This window comes from Aythya ferina (assembly GCF_964211825.1).
Source record: "Aythya ferina genome assembly, chromosome: 13".
Taxonomy (NCBI): domain Eukaryota; kingdom Metazoa; phylum Chordata; class Aves; order Anseriformes; family Anatidae; genus Aythya; species Aythya ferina.
Window position 1 is genome coordinate 17027840 of NC_140311.1, and position 21731 is coordinate 17049570.

At 41.8% G+C, this 21731-nt stretch overlaps 1 protein-coding gene across 1 annotated transcript in view; it reads right to left on the bottom strand.

Annotated features, from left to right (window-relative positions):
* Window positions 1–21731, bottom strand: part of LOC311444131 (uncharacterized protein) — a 99827-nt gene that overhangs the window by 62956 nt on the left and 15140 nt on the right. The window contains exon 3 of the mRNA XM_084535032.1: window positions 12350–12499. Within this exon, the coding sequence (XP_084391158.1) occupies window positions 12350–12499 (150 nt within the window). The remainder of the gene's footprint in view (window positions 1–12349; window positions 12500–21731) is intronic.

Below are 21731 nucleotides of genomic sequence, written 5' to 3' on the forward strand. Positions count from 1 at the left end.
TTAAATTCTACTTGTTGCACTAAAAACACCATTGTTGTCATCCAAATTAATCCCTGAACATAATAAAAACCCCAAAATAACTCAGATGACCAGTTTTCCATCCTTTGGTCTCACTTTAAGCACAGTATAAATGCCAGTACTTGGGAGCTCTGATAGTTTACACAGGACCGGTTCTAGGTATGTGACATTTCAGGAGGCAGGGAAGCTTCTTCCTTCCCTACCTATCTTTTCCTTCTGCCAGTTAAGAGTCCTCAGAATTCTCCCCCATTCCCAGCCCATTTAGCCCCTCTTCCAATGTAATCCTTTGCAAGACTCATGTTTTTCAAACAAACTTGGTGCTTTTCAAATATTGAGATGGCTTTCTGTTAGCTGAGAAGCTAGATAAACTAAGATCACCTTTACTTTTAGGGATGAGGGAAGAGAACCTTCTCCTAAGAGTCTGTGGTGAGGGCGCAGACACTCTGGCTACAGATTTCTTTTTAAGTCTCCTGTGTTCCTCTCCATTCAAACTGCACAAAATAAAATAAAATAAGTAAATTAAGAAGAGAAAGAAAACGAAAGAAACGTGTTAGGACCGATATTTTCCCCAAACCAGTATCGTCGTCATCTTCCCGCATCTGTTACTTTTTCCCATAAAGGTTTCCCAGAGATGAGAAGGGCTCTGAAAAGACTAAACATTCCTTTGCTACAGATCAAATATGCATCCTTCTAACTGTTGATCAGAATGGAAAGGAACTAAAGTAGATGAACACAGCAGACTTTGCCCCTAACCCAGTCAAATATGCATTTCACGCGCCATGGGGAACAAAGGGGCAACACCAGTGTGCTGCAGAGCAGGACAGTCCTCCTCAGGCTAATGCTTCCAGGGCCAAACGTGCGTAGGGCTGCTCTGCAGATGAAGACACCCAGCAGCTCACACAACACGGTCACAGGACAGGACCTAGGTAGCCTGTCATACTTGTAGTTTTTAAATACAAAAAATAATAATAATATTTTGTTTTCTTACAATCTCAAAACCTCACAACAACACAAATTCTAAAACTAAATAAAGAATCGGTCTTTCCTTGTTGGCTTTGTCCAGTCTGCTTGTAGAAAGCATGACTATACTTTTTCAAGGGCAGCTCATTGATTACCCTTCAGCCTTTTTGATTTGCTTGACTGGAACTAGACGGCAAGTAAATACCATAACGTGAGTTTAGACGCCACATCAGTGAGAAAAATATTTATTGAAATATAAGCAAAACACTCACATTGGGACTACAATATTTTTTAAAGCTGTTTTTCTTTTTAAAGGACTCCTTTAGACCTTTTCTTACAGTTTCAAGGATTCCCCTCCATTTTCTTTCCTTCTTTCCTTCCTTCCTTCTTTTCTTTCTTTCTTACTTCACACAGAATTTACAATTATTCCTACCATTTATGTCATCCAGTTGCTCTTCTGAATTAGAAAACCAGACTGGAACTTCAGCAGCCTGTCTGAGCATTAACCCATCTCAGCTCCTCCACTCTGACTAAGCCCTGGCTGAGATATAAAAAAGAAATACATACCAACTTGTTAAGAGCTCTTTATGCCAACTCTTTTCCTCATCCTTCCCCTCACTACCATGCGCCAGTAACAGATTAGAAAACATTTCAATGTTGTCAACAGAGAGCTTATGCAAATCCAGGTGAGAGAAATAAATCAGAAAAATACCAAAATCTTGGAGCTTATGTTGCTTTAGCAAGGAATTAATTTTATAGAGCTGCTTTCTAGTGTGTAGGTATGTAAGACGCCACTGCAGCAAGCAGTGTAGTTTCACAACTAGGTCCTTAACAATAAAAATTGTGATTAAGCTATTTTAAGCACTCGCTTTTTGCATTTAGGATCTTGCTTATTTTTGGCATTTGCTGATTTGGGGAAGCCAAATTGTAGTTTTCTGCATCACTTTCTGTTTGCACCAGGTTCACTTTTTAGCTCTGACACTAAACACAGCAAGGTCATGTTTAAATCAAAACCTGCAGTTGCCAGTGGTCTCGTGGATATATTTTCCAACACACAAATATTCCCACTCATTCCAGACTCTGTAAAAAGCAAAACAAAAAGCAAAGTCTACCCCACAGTTTAGTCCCAAGATATCTGCCAGTAGTCCTTTAATCACGAAAGATAAAACCACAATAAGATCACTACACTTACAAAGAGCAAAAAACCCTCTAAACTAATGCCTTAAAACTGTGATTTTCTTCCTGAGTGTTTTATCAGGCACTGAAATAGCCACTTGCATCACAAGGTCTGAGACACGAGCAAAAGCTCTCTCTACATCGACACTTTCAGCCTCCACAGAATTTTTTTCTGTCATTTGAAGAAGTATGTGTCACCTTGCAGCTGTGCCCTCCCACACGAATATTCTGTCCTCTAAGAACTGCTCGGGAGGGATGGTTTTCCTTATTTATCTGCCATCAATAAGGGGTGACGGATAGAGAGGAAGAAGGCCATGTGCATGGCTCCCTCTCCACATCTCTGAAATCCTTTGAACTAGGAGCCCCTCAGAGCTGTCACTGAAGAGCAGTTTCTTATACTGGGACAGGGGCTGATATCCCTAAGCCATAACATTTACATTCGCTTTTCCTCAGCACTTCCAGGAGGCACTTAAAAACCAAAGGTGAGCCACTAACGGGGCAGGAGGCTACTTGGTGGCCTAGTGCTCCCCGTGGCTTGTCCTCGCTTAGTGCTTTCTGACGCGTAGGGGAAATGCCTCCTAGGTCAACTGGTGCATCTCCTCCTGCTGGTGCAAGATTGTGACATAGCTCCCCCTGTGCTGGCTCTTGCCCAAGGGACTGCAGTGTCACTTGCACAGGTTCTGTAATGAAAGCTGCCCCAAGCGTTACGCGGCTTGCTGACTCGCAAAACCGAACTGGCTTTTCTCATGGACGATCCATCTGAGATGCTTCCCTGATTTATCTGACTTTCATGTCCCTTTGGCTGCTCTCCACGACTTGTTCTGCGAGGTTATTTGGCGTTGCAGCACTTCAGCATAATTTTAGGATTTTGTCCTTTCCTAACTCATGCTGTCATTATTTTTTAAGCAAACTTAGTTCTCTTTCCAAAGTCGTTTTTTTAAGGTCTCCTTACAGTAACTATCTACTTGAACATGTAAGTCCAATAAAGAAAAAAAAAAGTACGTTCTACCTGAGGTCCTTCATCCCAGAAAGTTTTCTGCAGATGTGATCTGCTTTATATGGGGAACCTCCACACCAGTGTGAGAAGAGAGACTGTCAGACTTTTTGCTGCCTTCTCACCTTTCTTCACAGGTTGCCAAATACTATGACACAAATGATCTGGGTGCAGTGTCAGAATGAGGTCATATCTTAACATCCCTCGGAAGAATTACTCTTATTTGGTGCACAATTGACAAGCAAATGTGCATTTACTGTGCCCATGCTGCGTCACACACACACGTTTCAGTTAGGGAAAGGTAATTCATACATGTACGCTTCATAGTTAACGAAAAATAAGCCTCCAGCTGAAGGGCAACACAAGGAAGGAAGGCTACCTGAAATTGCCAGTATCAGTCATCATTTACTTCCTCAGCCTGCATTTATACAGCTTAGAAAGCAGCAATGTTAAAGTGCATCTGATGCTTTTCCACTCCAAACGCATCTTTTCCGCAAATAATGCTTAAATATGTTTAATTGGATTTCAGCTCTGAAAAGGTAAAAGTGACCAAAAGATTTCACTAATTGTACTAGCTTGATTTTGAAAATCCAAGTATTGCCCTATTTTTTTCACATTTTCAAAAATCATAGCTAAAATAGTTCTTTTAATAAGTTTTCTATTCAACAGAGGTTTTTGTTTGTTCACATTCTTTTTCTTACAGAAACCAACAGAGTCATCCCTACTCACACTTTGCAAGACCATTTGTGTGGGTGGTTTTTTTGTAACATACAAAACAAAAGAAACATACTGGAAAAATAAAATTATAAAAGTTTCCTCCCAAGAAAACAAAACTCCCACTTACTATTTATGGTTTAAAACTTTTAAAACTCCCACTTTACAGTCTAATGCATTTAAGGACCTGAAAAACATGGCACGCAACTATGAAAAAATCTATTCTGGGTATTACACAAATATAAGGAATATACCCATTTGCACAATGGAGATGCATAAATTGGGGTTTCTTACCTGGAGGAAGACTGCAGAGTACGCCAGTCATTAGTTCCCACATTTGTGCTGTTTCCCTTATAGCTTCGCTATAAATATATCAATGTCTATGTGCATGCAAGTGCACTCTCACACACACATATGTATTTATCAGGGTTATCATGGTCCTGGGTCAGCAAAACAAAGACTGTTGCAGATCACCCTCCTGTCATGTTTACGACCAGGTTTCCCACTGCCTCCCATGCGTGTTTATTCCATGAAAGCAGAACACGCCTACATTCAGAAGCATTTCCAAGTGATTTTGAGAGCATGGTATAGTCAATATTGATACAGAACAAGTTCCACTGCAACGTCTCAGATGCATGGTGGACCCAATACACTGCCAGCTAATCCACTGCAGGCACACTTGTTGGTTGTGCCCGCAGGACCACTGCAATTTCTGCTGAATTGCACAAACAGGAACAGTGAGGGAGGCATAGTTTAAAATGCTGAAGACCCAATGCCATTTAAGCATCCCCTTGCATTAACAAAATTAGCAGGTGCTGCATTGGCATTACACATGGCTCACAGTTCGACAATAATACTTAGTCTCTTCACAGTATCTTATATCTGCAATAAATTGCTAACAACATCACCCCATTAACTACCAATCTTTCTTATATCCCTTAGAGGTTTCAAGGCATTCTTGTTTTAATTCTCACTTCTAATTTCTATGCTCTTTCTATTTCTTCCTCCTTAAGTTTGCTGCTTCTTTGGTTTATTTTGTGTCCAAGCTTTTGCTGCTCTTTATGCTTGATTAGTTTTTCATTTTGCCTGCCAAATGCCCTCTCAATTTAGATTCCTCCTCAAAACCATTAATTTCTCCACACCAACCCTTTCCTTGAAATGTAACCAATGGCTCATCTCTGTTAGGGTGTAAATCTTTTCACTACAGCCTAGACTCTCAGTGTTTATTTGTACAATACCTGATTAATCTGTAATTCTTTGAAAAATCTTACTAATATTTTACTAGGTGGTGTTTTTTTTTTCCTCTCACTTAGGAAGTGATATAGTGTTTGTCTTTTCTGAAGCCAGAGAGATAAAATGGTCATCCATAACTAGATATACAAACCACAATGGAAAAATTAGGTGGTTTCAGCCTGAGAAGCCAGCAATCAAGAACCTTTTGGCAGGTCTGAATTTTAACTTAAAGCTGCAAAATACATCATCTGAGAGTTTCAAGTCTTGACCAAATCTTTACTGGAAATTACAGTAGCAAAACAAAGCAGAGTCTCCTGAGGCACCCTCCGTTGTTCACATCTCAGCAAACATTGTTAATCACCTGGCAGCTCACAAGCATTTATTTCACATAAAAGGGAACGTTCCAGATGATTCTGGAATTTGATGGAAAACTTTGTTGAGCTCAATAATATTTAAAACTCTGGCAGCAGTCAATGTCAAACTTGCTGGGCCCAAAATATGATTTCCCTTCAAATATTACTTTCTTCTCATAGGGTTTAAATGCCATAGTGCTCCAACTTACACTTGTTCTTAGCAAGACCAACTGGCTAGAAATTTTACAGACAAAACCCAAACAATTCACAGTAGGGCCCCACCATAAACAAAGTCATATATGAATGCTATTTTTATTGCAAAATCTGTAAAGGTTTCCTGGAAGCTCATCTGTGAAATTGCTGAATACTACATACCTAACCAAGGTTTCCAAGATACTGCCTCCGACTCCAGATTTGCCAGGAGACAGGAAGATTTTGAATGTCATGCTCTCGTTCCAGCAGAAGTACTCAGGTTAAAGGAGACTGTGGTTAGCCAGAATCTTATAATTTTTATAATTCTCATTAAGCATCCATTTTTTTCTTCAGGAGATGGCAGTAGCATCCATCCACAGATAACTTAATTGCCTTTCTGACATTTTATCTCTGATTTTTCATTTAATAGCCTGGAGAACATACTATTGCCTTCAATAAGTAGCTGTGACAGAGGAATATTTTTAGACTATGTAATAATCTAGCTTCATTTACTCTGCTTCCCATCTTACATCCTCAGCATGAGGAGTTTCTTCATTTCCTCTCCAATTTGTTTTGCACTTGCCTCCCTTGTCAGTCAAACTTTCACACATCGGTCACCAGCCCTGAAAAGCAGTGGGAGCACACAGGAATACATTTCTCCTAAAGCCAGACCTTTTCAAATGACTTGGTTCTATGTTTCTAGACCAAGCTTGTATCAACAATACCCCACCAAATAAATGCAATTGAGGAAATAAAAATCCCAAACATTATATGGGCAAGCTGCAACAATGCCATTAATCTGCTCACCTGCCTGTCCTGCCTCCTCCCACCCCAGCCACACATCAACTCAAGATCTTTCAGATGTCTTTAGTGTTTAGTTAAACAAAGGTCTTTTCCCCTGTTCCAAGTCTTATCTTTCAGTTACTTGCCTGGATAGTTCTAAGTGACAGTTTTTAGCATATAGCCTTTTGTCTCCTTTCTAGCATTGTGCAGACCACCCATCACTTCAGCTCCTTTACCCTCGCTTCCCCTCCTACAGCTTGTTGCATTCCTCTGTTGCATCTTGGGTTGGATTTTTTTCAGTGGATCAGTGCAACGTGTTCATCTCATAATAGATTCAGCTTGCAACAGATGAAGTCTTGATCCTAACTGGTCCTTGGATGCTATCATAACACAAAGTGACACCATGTATTTTGGTTTTTAAAAAAGCTCACGTTATTGACAAGACCACGTGAGCATGACAGAAATAAACTGTGTGACCTCCATACCAGCAGGGGATCTGTTTTAGGTTGTGCTCACAGAGCAGAAATGGGAGAAGGGAGAACCAAACACACCACACTTCAAACTTCACTCTTTTTCCCCTCTTAGCGTATACCTTAACCTATTGCAGTGCTCCTCCAGAGCTTCCATCAGACTTGAACTTACATTTGTGTCATGGTGTCATCTCAACATTGTGAGTGTCATCTCACAAAGAGATCCAAATTCTACAAAACAAGTAGCAGTAGTTTATTATTCCTTACAATCTAAAGACAAGTGTCCAAAAGCAAGCTACTGTCAAGCAGCTGAGCTCTAAATGCCTTTCTAACAGAGATCACTGTGCTGAATTAAAAGCACTTCAGAACCAAGCAATAATAATGTTTATTTTCTTAGCTCCTCAATAAAGTAGAACTAATTTCCCTTGAGTTCAAGGAGATTTTGCTCACAGAGTTCCATTTTTAGAAATGCAACACTTAGCATTCTCATTAGGTTCTCCTTGCAATTTAAACTTATGCCAGCAAAAGACATAACCTGCTGGGTGTGGTCTAATGCCCGACCAGGTCTCTCAAAACATGTTTCTAATGGTTTTTAATCTGTGATTAAATCAGTCTAAAAGAGCAAAATGCTCTGTGAAAAGAGAAAACTTCATCTCGAAAAGAGAGAAAAAGTAATGTAGTCTCATTTTCTAAAGCATTTAAAAGGTGCTGCATCTGCCAGCAGGTGCAAAACCCAGGAATTCCTTACCCCATGCCTTCCCTCATGCACAGATGAATGGGTTGTGGCCCTCATCCACAAATGGTGAGGTTGGTGAGTAGCTTTTGTAGGAGATAACATAAAAGGATTTGCCCTAAAAAAAAAAGAGTAAGAAAAAGCCCCCTCACAAGAACCCCTCTTGTCCTTCAGAACCCTTTAGAAATCCTCTTGCTAATATTTTCTTCGTGTTTCCAATTGCAGGTATGTTGAGGATCACAAGGCAATAGGCATGTCTGAACCGTGTGTCCGTATGACATGACACGTTCACTTGTGCACAGGCAGGCAGGTTAACCGACACAGCGAGGTACAGACTTTGTGACAACGGTACCCCAACATCTCAGGGGAACACAATAACGTGCAACTACTTCGAAACCTGTACCTCAAGGACCTGAGATGAAACCTGTTCAAACCTGTGAATACACTTTTCAGAATAGCCCTGTTTATAACAAATACCACACACTGGATCGTATGAGAGCTCCAACAGGTCTCTTCTGAAGCACAGTGTGCCGCTTGCCTGGCTCTGTGCTGGGCCTGCACGGCTCCACCGTCGCTCCTTTTGCTCCAGCACAGCACATTCCGAGGACCCCAGCCCTGAGGGGCATTACTGAACTCGCTGTGTATTATGCTCACTTGGCTGTCTCATTAAACACCACGTTTGGCAAATTCCATCTGCCTCGGGCCATGTCTACATTGTAAAGCTTTGCCAGAGTTTTGCACACCCAAGGTCAGCTCAGGGCATGGAAAATGCACATCCTACAGCTGACACTGTTACACTGCTGGGACTCCTGGTCCCACCGCTGCTGGTGGTGGAGCTGTGCTAGCAAGAGTCAACACCAGCAAAACCTGGTGCTGCTTAGGAAGGTGAAGTCCCTGAACCTGCACAGAACTTTCTGGCAGCATACCCTGTGCCTCCACCAGGCAGCCTGTCTTGAGGCCACAGTAGAATAAATAGCTTTTGCCGGGTGCACGAGACCTACTAATTGCCAGCGCAATTGCTTGTACGTTCCCATCTGGGCTGCTCTTTGTTCACGCTCTCTTCCTCATACACCATGTAGCTCCCCTGCCTTCACTTTGGAAAAGGCTCCCAGTTGCCTCAGGATGTAACAGAAATTCTCTGTGAATTTTTCATGTCGTGTTTACAAAATACACAGGTTAAAACATGCTTTTGGAGCTCAGTTTATTGGAGATATCAATTACACGAAAGCTCTTTTTGTTAAAAATATTATCAACATTGCACTGGGGGAGACGTCTTCAATACCAAGATCTTAAAGCAACGGGAGCCAGGGGAGTCAAACGGTGATTTGCAAAGAGGGCAACGCCAGGTCTTTTGAATTGTCACTGACACATCATGACAAACATTCCCAAACACCTTCTGTGCAAAATAAACTGTGCCCTTTCTCCCTAAAATAAACACCCTTGATATAGTTACTGAAACCAGGAATGTGCCATTAGTAATGATAATGTAGTGCAGGAGACAGCTTTTCTTAAGGTTACCCAAAATATTTTTGCTGCCTCATCAGATGTATTGTTAGAGCTCACCGAACCCAGAGATGGGGCGTACCTGTTTTCTCTCAGACACATCTTATTTTTCTTCCTTGGAAGTCCCAGCTGGCGTCCAGGTTTTCTTAAATTGCTACCAGAGCTAATTGCTAAATTGCTACCAGAGCAATGCCCCAGAAGATGGGGAACTGCTTTCTGCAGCGAGAGGAGAACAAACAGGTGGGCTCGGTTGACCAGGATGGCCAAGGAGAGGGCAAGAGCCGGAGCTACCAAGAGGGAAGAGGGGAGGCGGCAGCTATAGCCAGGCAGGGAACCACACGCGCGGCAGGGGCTTTGACTTGGGGGTGCTGGAAGCAGAGAATTTTAGGTAGGCTGAGGGGAGAAAGCAGTAGCTTGGGGCTGGTAAAAAACTGGCAAAGAGGTGGTTCTGTTGGGAGGCACTCAGCTATGAAATCACAAACTCAGGGAAAATATTTATGAAAGCCCAGATTTACTCCACCTGAAGGCACAAAAGGCAGTCTGCTTTCTTCATTTGTTTTTAATTTCTTTTTCTTGTTTGGATGCCCTGTGATACTATTCCAACATTATTTTTAAGAGGTTTCTCATTTAGGCAGATACTGGATTCTGCCTCGTGGAATGGATTCTCAGCCTGTGACTGGGCTCCCAGGCACAGAAAAATTCATCTCACACAGGAACTGCAGCAAACCCAGCAGCAGAACTAGCAAGTAGTGAAAGCAGAGAACAGACAAAGGTTTTGAACTCGCATCCAGTTCAGGAACAGAAACAGTGCTAAACTCACAACTAGGGAACAGCTTCATTCAAACGCTTGCAGAGAAATTATTTACCACAGCACCATGCATCTTGTTAAAAAAAAAAAAAAAAAATGTTATCACTAAACCCCCTGCTCTAAGGGACGCATAATAACAATAAAAAAGTAAGTCTGGGCAACTGCATGCACACACAATAGAAAAGACTGCTTCCCTCCAGTAATCATCTCAAGAGGCTGTATCAACATTTTTGCACTCTGGCTTCAGGAACCACATCAGGAAACCAAACAAATATCACATGCGTGCAGTGAACTTTCCTCCTTGCAACAAGCAAACAAAAATTATTTTCTTAACAAACATACAACAGACAAACGTGCTACTGAGAAAGATCTTAAGACTAAGAAAATACAGCAATACTGATGAAAACAAACGCTGGGGAGAGGTGATTCAGTGTTTTCTTCCTTCCAGTCCCAAGTGGCTGGAATTTATATATGCTGATTACTTATGGCTGGTGTTGCACAGAGGGAGCTTCAGAAGGTGCTGTGGCCATGTGAAAGAGGCTGCCATCACCACATGGGAAACTGAAATGAACACTTCATGCTGTTGGGAAAATACCCAGCAATAATGAAGAGGAAGAAATAGATGACGCAACCAGACCTCTGTGAGCTCAGAATCACTGGAATCACTGGTCTTGCCCAGCCAAGGTAGGGCTTCTCTTCAGGAATTTGATCTCAAGAAGGAAACATCTCTGCATGAAAAAAAAAAAAAAAATCCCAGTCCAATAAATACCAAGATGTGGCATTTTTCAGCAGCTACACTGCTTGAGGGATTTCAGGGAGCATCAAGCCTGTACTGCAGGGAACACTCCCTGAATTAAAATTGCAAAGCATCTTAAAATGTAACGTGCGTTATAAGAGACAAAATTTGGTGAAAACCTCGGTCCCACCACACTGAACATAGACTGTTAAGCACACAGGCACAGTCAAGTGATGTTAAACTTGGCCTGCATCATGTTCCTGTTGATTTCACACATAAAAGAGAGGCTGGGACGTTGCACTAGCAGGAAAGGAAAATGCCATTAAAGGTGATTTTTAAGAGTTATCTTAGGGATTTCTTTTAAAAAGTTTTCAATCCAAAGGCCGTTAATTGCTACCAAACCAAACCAAACCACACTGAAAACAGCAGAGGGTACTTGTTGCATTTCTCTAAGCAGCCCAGCACATCTAGATTTCTATTTGCCCACTTCCCCTCACATATTGCACATATTGCCTCCTCCCTTACGTTAGGGAACGCAGTTCTCCAGAAGCAGGATTAGTCTCCTGTGAGGTTGTTCCATTACTAACAGCAATAAACAAGCAATAACCATTTTAAGTTGAGGAAGATTTAAAACAAGTTTAAAAATGAGATTCAAAGCAATGCTTGTGCTCTACTTACACTTTCAGGAAAAGAAGAAAAAAAAAAAAATGCAGTGGAATTAAGGGGGGGGGGGGGGGGGGGGGCAATTCTTCCCTAAAGGTTCAAATATATCTCCAAGGCAGCACAAAAAAATGTTGGTATTCTGTACCACCCAGTGCCTGCCCACTTCTATGCTTGATTACCCCGATAAATCAGAAAACCTGTTTGTTACAGGCTCTCCTTCCATTACAGCTGTTGCTCTGGTTAACATCTTCTGAATCATCCAATTCATCAGGATCACATACATAGGGGTTTAATCCTTTGATTTTTTAAGTTACTTTGTTCTGAATTTTTCGCTTTATCCCCTTACTGACAGAGGAACTGGATAAAGATAAATAAGTCAGAGTAGCATTGTTTTTCTCCCCTGCTTTTTATTTTGCAGGGGGGATGAGGAGGGGGGAACGGGGGTAGCTCTCCGTTTCACAGTTCTTTAGTGGTATCACTCAGCATTGATGTTACAGCTTGAAATTCAAAGAGTATGAAGACCAGAGCTGAGCTTCTAAAGTACAGTTAGCCCAGTTATGTTCTCCCACTCATTAAAATGCTGTCTTTGAAAAATTGTATGTTAAAGACAAATAGCTTGGTGGTTATTCCAAGCCCTCAGTCAGCACGATGCCTTTCGGTACTAACTTCTGTAATAAGAACAAAACCAGGAATTGAGTTACAACTGAAATATAATTGCCACATAAATTATACTGAGCTGGAAAGGGAAACGGGGAACATAGTAGGTCAAATTCTCGCTAATGGGCTATTGAGTCATTCACCTGCTCAAATCAAAATCAGACAGGAGTACCACCACTGGAAGGACACAAGATAACGTGTACTCTTCAACCCTCTTTTTCTCAGTGTGGTTTTAGGATTAACGCACACAAACACCCCCCTGGGCTAACCCATGGAGTTAGGTTAACCTGACAGATTACAGGCAAGTGGGGAATACGAAGAAACCAGACTGCTTCAAGAACAGTGACAAGACAAACCTCCATCCCTTTGGAGAGCTTCAGGAGCAAGGCCAACTCCTCCCCAGGCAGGGCTGAAGCCAACGAACAGCAAGTCCTTCCTGCAGGAGCCAACTTCACTCGCTGTCTGCACGGTGCCCAGCGTATGGGAAGCTTGAGCTCTCGGTGCTGCTGCAATACGAACAGTAAATCATCCTAACAGCCCATAAATAAGGGGAAGACACTAACCTCTAATGGTGCTAGCTCATTTTTACAAAATCACACACAAGCATACAAAGATAGGAGAAAAGGAATGACTTTAATAATGATCTCACACCCTTTGTTTGGAAAATCAGACGTGTATTTCTCTTGAAAGCAGCAGCTCTACAGAGATTCCTGAGATTGAGTTGTTCCAAGTCACAGCTACCTTTAGGATAGAGAATTCCTAAAACATATCTGGACTATTTATTGAAGCAAAAATGAAACTTGATAGAGAAGGAACATCTCTAATATTTTACATACCTCATGTTGGATAAGACTTACACCAGCATTTATGCATTCTTTAAGAAGAAAATATGAGTCGTCTTCTTCTGTCCCTCTCACCTGCCTTTTTGGCCCTGTTTTTTTCCCTTTCAGAAGTGGAAAAGCTTCATGGCACTACAAGAAAGTAGTTTATTTGCCAGTATAATGAATTCAAGATCTGAATCTAAGGTTCCAAATAAAGAAGTATATTCCTAGCCTTATTACATATATGTCAGAAAGAGCTAGTCTAATTATTGAGTTCCTATAATTAATAAGAAGAATTTTGCTTTTGATTATCTTCCCAGGAGCTATAAGGAATATATGGATCCAAACAGAAAAGCTTATGAGATCAACAAAAGTACAATTTTAGGCCTTTCAAATTTAAGCTAAGGAAAGAAGGATGAGGAAAACATGAATAAAAGTAAAAATAAAGCACATACAAAAGCCTTCCTTGAAAAATCTGCCTGGTATTTGCTCTAGGAAGATTTGAATAGCTGTTTTCGATCAAATTTATCTGGTGTATCAAGCACTTGCAGAAAATATTTTGTACTAAAGGCTTTGAGCTCTTGCCCTGATTTGGCACCACTGTGCAGTATAAATCTCACTTGTAGTGGGAAACCCTAAAATAATAAACTAAACTTCAACAGAAAGAATTTTGTGAAGACTGCTGGAATCAAAGAAGATAGTTTTTCACAGAACATCTCCTACAAGTAGGAGATCAACAAAGTATCTGGGTTATCAATAATAAACTGTAGGCCCAGTCCTGTGAGAAGCTGAAGCTAATGGAAGTGCTCAAGAAAGGCATTTATCACTTCTCAGGGCTGCACCTGTGTTCCACAAACTACAGAACAAATTAAATCCATCAGCTCCTGAGCAAAAAACAGCCATTAGGAAAATATGTGAGAGTAATGACTAAAAGCAGCAACGCACACCATTTCCCCCATAACTTTTCCCCATTTAATCTTTTGACAGAAGACTCACAAATACTACGAATACATTGCAAATGCATGTTCTTCTGCCCAATGACACTGTTGTTCAGATAGCATCACGTCCAGTTTCATAATGGATAAACTGAGGTGCAAAACAGTTGACATAAATGACTTCAAACACAGCTTTGGGGTAGGAACCTACATTCCAGCAGCACGGGGGATCCAGAGCTTAATTTAACAGATTGACAGCCCAGGTAGCTGCATTAAGGCTATCTGAAATAGGCAAATAAATAAAAAGCAACTTTTGACTCTCAGACTCTAAATGCCTGACAGTGAGGACTATGCTGACAGCAAAAATAAAAAGAGAGTACCTATGCTTTATCAGAAAATGCCACCTGCTTGGTACTGTAGCAAAATTCCCTCAAACGGAACAGATTAAGAAGTAGTAGCATGTGGCATCCACCTCCAGCTGGGGAAGACAAACATAAGCTAGGGCCAAACAGCATACCGCAAGAATGAAAACAGACCCACGCTAAGGGAGACAAAAATGCAGCGCATAGAAAGGTAACAAATAGACCAGCACGAACATTTATCACACCGGGATGAAGCTTGGGCTGACAAACACAAATGGCATTGCTCAGAAAAGGGGTTGGAAAAAGTGACACTTTTAGAATTACTTGCTGAAAAGAGAAGGGGAAAAAAAAGAGAGACAAATAGCAACACATCCCTGAGCATCAGCCTTCAAAACTACAGACCGGACCTCGTAAAGGTCACTATTATTTTTTATATAACAGGAAAGCCTTTCTACTCGTAAGCCTATAATTAGACTTCAATGGAAAGTTACTTCGTAAGCTCAAGAAAATTGCCAAACTTTCAATATATTTTGGAGAATAGTACAATCTTTATTCAAGCCTGGTCTAGTCTGGCCTGGACACGCATTGTATTTTAACAAGTACTTTGCATTGGAAAAGTTCTCAGTCACAGCAAATTTTTAGTACCATTGGAACCAGATATTTCAAAATACGTAAAGAAACAGATCATTGTAAAAGGGACATCAAAAGTTTTACCTTGAAGCTCTCCAAGGCATCCAAGTATAGCGGGGTAAGAATAATAAAGGCCTACTGCCTACCTCCATACCTCCCACCCTGTGGGACTGCATATTTTGTAGTCCTCCATGAACGTCATTGGCTCGTGGAGGCCTCAGTGGACGGTGGGTCCTCGTCACATCATCATCATAACTTTGTGCAGTTGGCAGACTTTCTCCCAAGGAAGTCAGAACACACTTAGCTCAGATACTGAATTTCCTTTTGCCTCTCCAGAGTATGGTCTTTCCAGCTCAGGGTTAAGCCTATTTGCAATTCCTGGGGAAACAGAGTGCTGCTGTTGCTGTTGTCTGCACTGTGTATGGCTCATGAACAAAGAATTCTGGTTTCTAGGGTTCTTGCAACACTTTTAGCAGTCACTCCCCAAATGAAAGTTTCCTGAAATCCAACCCTGGGATACAAATTTCTTCAAAACTCACGGATAAACAGTCTGGATATAAATCGTCAAAGACCAGTCTTGAGCTTCTTTGTTTTTAATTTATCCAGATCTTGACTCAACACAAACAGATCTGACCCCGACATGGCCAAACCAGAGACCTCGGCCTTAACAAGTCTCATCCCAAAATGACAGAACCGTTTGTGGAGGAGAAAGTTGCTCCTGCAAGAGACCTGCCACCTTCCAGTCTAATCGTGCAGGATCTAGAGGCAAGATTTCAGCAGTCAGTAATCCCTGTCTCACCAGCTAGGCCTGAACACACAAACCTAAGCTGAACATCACCTCTTCAGGCGCTTTGCAGTCCTACAGCACGGGGAGCTGGACACTCCTGCAATCAACAAAGCCATAAGCACTTCATTAAAAGTAACAGTACCTTCCCCTTGCTTGAAAATAGTAGTAACAACGTTAACCTGCACTTTAATACTATTTACTGTTGCAGACATTCCATAAACACCTAATATTGCTCATTTATTAAAGATTAAATATAGCTACCGTTCTCTGCCACTTTCCAACAGCCAAGGAGACTCTCTCCAGACACAGTTTTGATTTTCCAGACAGTGGGGGTCAACCGTGGGCAGACAAAGAACTGCACTTTGAGAGCTCTGCAGCGCTCCCTCCAGTCATCATAAAACTGCTCTGATGGGATCAAAAGGCAGCGGTGTCAGATGGGACTCAGGGGAAGTTACATCAGGCCTTTATTTGCCCAAAGAAGGTCAGCAAGTCAGAGGGTAGAGAAACAGCATGCAAAACACGGCACACATTGCAGGGCGTGGAGAAAGAGGAAGGATCTTTCATAAGAAAGAAAAATAATTGACATGGCATATTTCATCTAACTACAATTTTCCCCCGTTTCCTGGAGAAACCAAAGCACGGAGATAACAATTTGCACACATTCATGCACAGCAAGGGTATCAGGACACATATCTCTTGGTCTGCAGGACACACCCTCTCTGTTTCCTAACCTGCAGTGCTTAAAAATGAATGCACTGGAGACTATTCTTGTAACTCCCCTTCTTTAAGTGTTACCTTGTTTATGCTTGTCACCCTATTGCTTGAAAACCCAGGCAGTTCCAGCTGCTGGTCCTCTCAGTCCCAGCTCTGCCCAGCTCCAGCCAGCTGTGCATGTATTTAGACCCTTGCTGGTGAAAGCTCCAGCAAGCCCAACAGCTACTTCTGCTTTCCAGACTTAGCACTAAAAAAAAAAAAGCAGCAAGTCTATACAAAGGAGGGCAGCTTGTAGGTAACATTAACTTCCATTGTCAAGCACAGCTCAATTGTATTATCATTTATTATTTGTAGCAAGACGGCATCTTTGCCAGCTTGTCTGCATGCAAGATGAAATTTCTGTACATTCTCACCACACACCTGGGTAGTACTCTGCCTAGATGCTTGACCAGGACTAATTGGCAATTAAGAAAGAGGTTGGCGTGTTCTGACAGTACAGCAGAAGCCACCTAGCAGTCCTTTCGGATAGTTGCGCTGTCCCCTGACTGCCAGGCCAGAATTCTAGGGGCCAAGGCTCTCGGGGCAGTCGGAGAGGAGTGGGACCCATGACCACACCGGTCCCACCAGCCTCACATCTCATCTCAGCTCAACTCCCCCAGGTTGCCCTGGAGAAACAGAGCTCAGCGTCCCCATTCTTGCAGTCTCCCCTCCTCACTAAAACTGCCTTAAATGGCCTTATTGTGGTACTGCCTGTAAACTACAGAACAAAAATCACTCCAGAAACCCATCTAGTTGTTTCCCAGAAAACACGCTCACCAGTTCTTTTCAGCTTCGTTACAACACAGTGAGTATTTTTCTTAACCCAGAGTTTGGATGGAGGCTCACAGGGGCGAAGACTCCTGCTGTTACTTAATTCCCTCTCCAAAGTTTGAAACAAGGTCTTCTTCCTTTCCTACCTCAATAGTTTTTAAACTCCTCTGCAATGTACATGTGCTTGAGCTCTCGCACCACTAAGAAAGTGTAACTCGGGTTTAGAGAGACCTATTTAAAACGAGATGAATGCACCAGAAATTCTATTCTGCTGTTGAAAGGCACACTGACCTTGAGGCTTGCAATAATGTCCAAAATTAGCTTGTCAGCAGCCCAGAGATCCAATCTCAGTTTTCTTGGAACCGTTCCCTGAGCAGGTAGATAATGCCCAGTCTTCAAAGTAACTATGTCTCAAGTTTATCAAACAAGCAGAAAAAAAATGACAGACCAAAGGGCCCATTCACTAAACAGTGGCTTACATGGATCGGCCAAGCATGTGAAGATCTATTTTTCTTGCTTGGGTGACAGAAACGTTGCACTAAAAAGGGCAAGAACACAAGTCGCAGGTAGATTAGGTGGGTTCAGCAGGGACAGGATTAATTATTTCAGCCTGATCACAAATCTTCTTTGAACATCAGAGTTTAGAATTTGATTCAAGTATTAAGTTCAATTTGATTAGTGAAGACCAAGAAAAAGAAAGCTAGAAAAAAAAAAAGAAGAGAACCTAATGAAAAACGTAGACAGTCTCAGCAGCTCAAGAAAAGCACGTTCCCTTAAACTGGGGTAACACTTGCTGGACGTTTCTATCCAAAGACTGAAGAACAAGACGTTTCAAAATTTATTTAAACAAGATTCAAACCCCCTTAAAGAAACAACAACAACAACAGAATTAGCTATAGGTTTGAACTACAGGAAGCAGGCATTGAGACTGCCGGGTAGTTTGGGGGGTCTGTGTAAATGACACACACAAAAAGTTTCCAATGCAAAGAAAACTTGGTCTACACTTCTGCTGCAGCGTGGATGTGCTTGGAGCAGAGAACTAAGGAGGGTGGCTAAGACATGCTTAATATAAAATTCGTACCTGGAATCCTCAAACAAGCAATGCAGACAAACCCTGACTCCTACAAAGCTGTACTTGCGTTCCAGTAAAGGGGAGCCTAAACCTCAATCCTCCTAGCTTTTGCTACACACATTTTATTCCCCGCTGCCCCTGTACATCACCACACTGGCTGATACACCAAGAGACAGAAGTAGACATGGTTTTCAAGTAACTTACTGCTTCTAAAGTCTTTGTGATGAATTCTGTAATCCTCACACAGTTTTGGTCACCCCAAAGCATCATCCCCAAAACATCAAGATAGCTCTCAGTTCCACTCTTAGGCCATACTTATCAATCCACCAATCCTGGAAACTCCTGTCTCTTCTCTTCCCCTTCTTAGTCAGCATGGACAGAAGATCTCTCATCCCAGGGCTGAGACAGCAGCAGCAGCTCTTGGCAAGCAGATGGAGATGATTCAAAGCAATTCCCCTTTAGCCCACAAAAGATGCACAGCAGAACTGGCAATGCAGGAGCACAGGGTCAAAAAAAAAACCCAGACCCCTCCCTAGGACCGTAAAGAAAATGTTAGACAAATGTTTCTAGCCTCAACTTTTTTTTTTTCTTTTTTTTTTTTTTTTTTTTTTGAGACAAGCCCAATCCTTTGACAGTGTCTGATCAAAATCCTTTTGCACTTTTAGGTTTAGGGAAGAAGAGAGATTATGAGGGCGTTACACTTTCTCACTGCCAAGGATGAGGGAGGGCAGCTGTACCGAGAGGTGAAGCTTTGATGTGAAGCAACACGCAAGTATTTGCCATAGCCTCTGAGCCTGACACTAAGCTGACCAAAGTAATCCATTGAAATCAATTAAATGACATCAGTGTAAACCAGAATAAGTTAAAATAAGGTCTAGGGGCTCCTCAGCCTGACTGCAGAGATTTGCCAGCAGTGTAGAGATGTTTCTGATTTAACATCTTCTTACAGGTCTAATTTTGTTTCGGTGCTAGGAGGAAATAATCAGTAGAAGAAAGAAAGAAAGTTGTGAACATGATAGGAGCACGTCATAACATTTTCCTTAACAAAGGTGGGGATAGTGAAAGGCACATGATGTATCTGGTGCTCAAAGCCAGAGGTTGAAGCCTTTAAGCCATTCTGTGGCAACACAGGCAGGAATTTCGGAGCTGGGAGAGATGCACTGCAGGAAGTGCATTCTTGCCTCTCATCATTTCCAAAATTTCTGAAACCCAATTGCTTCAAATCCAGAATTTAAAAGCCTCACCCCCCCCCCCCCCACACACACACACACAACATTGTAAAGAGACTAAAAGCTCTGTTAAGCTGATAACAGCCTGGACCAGCTCCATTCCTCTCCAGTGATGGAGCAGGTGACCAAACGTAGGCCTCCCATTTCAGGCCCAGAACCTTGTTGGTGAGCGCACCTCTGCCATTTCGGTCCTGAACTTCACAACTTCATCCTAGATTCAATCCAGATCTAGACACTGCTTCTTCAACGCATCCAGCCTGACGAACAGGAAGAAGAACTTGCTAAGAATATGCCAGGACTCAGACAGAAGTTACCACATGCCAGGTAACGAGGTACTGTGTAATGCACAACAGGGAGCTGATGCTTGCTCTGAAATGCTGGCAGCGTGCAAGCCAAGATAGAGAAGACAGACAAGGAAGAGAAGGCAGAGAAGCTGATGTTATTTTAATATATTGCAGCTTACTAACTCTGAATACGGCTGACAATGTGAATTTAAAGAAGGTTTCTGAACCCGAGAAGTGATGGTTTAGGAAAGCAGAATGAAAAATGGGATTGGCATTGAGACACAAGTGGAAGAACCACAGCCTGTAATACAGAAACCAGTTCAGAGGAGAATGTAGAAGAGACCTGACAGGAGATAGCACAAGCAGAAAAATCAAGAGCTTAAAGCATGTTAACCACACAATGTAGTTTTGTGCCCAGTCTCTCAAGGACCAACTATTCTTTGTGTAGCTTAACAGAATTTAAATCCTAAAAGAAGCAACACAAGTAAATGTGTGTTTTCCTCTAGACTGAACTCTCAAAGATCACAACTTAATGAACAGTACAGTAGAGAAGGAACACATGACCTCACAGTTACATTAACATCTGAATATTTTTTTGGGGGGAAAAAAAATCCTTTATAACTTCAAAAATTAAAAAATTGACTTGCTTGTAGAGTCGGGTCATGCCATTTCCTGCTGTTCCCATTTGGCATAATTAGAAATACTGTTACTGAGAGAAAAAGAAAAAACACACAATTCACACCAGCAAATACCAATGCAGAAAAGCAGAAAACCAGATTGGGTCAAAACTTCAGCCTGAATGCATTTGTTTCTATCCATAATAATGATTAATATTACGGCAACACCCTGTATTGAGGATATAAAAACAAAATCCTCTCCCAAGAAATGACTCAATGTCTTCACTCTCAACTATCTGTGAGATTCCTTGGAAAGAATTTGAGGTCCTTAATGCACAGCTCTATTTCATCCCAAAAAGCTGTCAGTCTTCACAGAGCTGCAGGGCAGCGAGCGCTTCATCACAGTCTCACACCTGTCCCTGTACCTCCCGATGGCCACTGCGGCTCTGGAGCACAGAAATCGTCTCTCAGTCTCAGGCTCCCAGTAAGAATAAGCATCTTCACTGCGAATGACATAGACAGAAATTTCAGGACATTTTAAAAGACAAGTCAAATGAACCGTGACTCTCAGCCAACGCCCACTGCAGTCTATTGGAAAGTACTGCATTAATTTTCTTTTCTTCGTGGTTCATCTTTTTTCCACTCTTTACAGGATTACCTAGAAAACCGCGGATACGGGACTAAGTCCTATCTTATGTTTCACCATTTCTTTTTAACAGAACTTCAATTACATTAACTAAAGTTTTCTGCTTATGCATATTTTACAAGAAAGAGTAGTTTAGAAAAGGTTCTATTCTCCTCTTTTAGCTCAATGAACTGCCCATAAAATAGAAAGCCCGTGACTCATCCCTTTTCACTGAAGTTTCACTTTTTGCAGCAGAGAAAGTCAACTGTCTTCCCAATTCAGCTTCAGACATCATCTTAAATCAGATCTGCTGCTGAGTTTTCTGGTAAAGAATCAGAGAGGGGGGAAAAAAAAAAGAACAAAACAAACAAAGAAACAAACAAAAAAACAAAACACTTCTGCTATGCTAAGGCTGGGAACCCCTTTCTGCTAAACACAATTCTTCCAGGCTTTTGCAAACAGACACAGAATGACCTAAAATAGGGCCTCTCAGAATAGGGCCTATGTTCCAAACATAGGGGTCATTTGAATGCTCCTGGGACCCCTAAAAATAATTTTCTTCGGCTTGGCAGCATCTACCCAAGTTTTATTTGCACAGACGTGGGGGATCAAGCCAAGGCTCCGATCGTGCCCACATAGCCTCCGCCACTTGACATTGACTGCAGATGGTGCATGGCACCTATCGCCCCACTGGGGAAGCAGAACTGAGTACAGCATTTAAAAAAGAAAAAAAAAAAAAAAAAAAAAAAAAGGTTTGGCTCTCCATTGGAGCATAAAGTCTAATATTCATGACCCGAATGGATTACATTGCATACATACGAAGTGGGAGGCTGAAAGGCTTTCTAGCCCCAA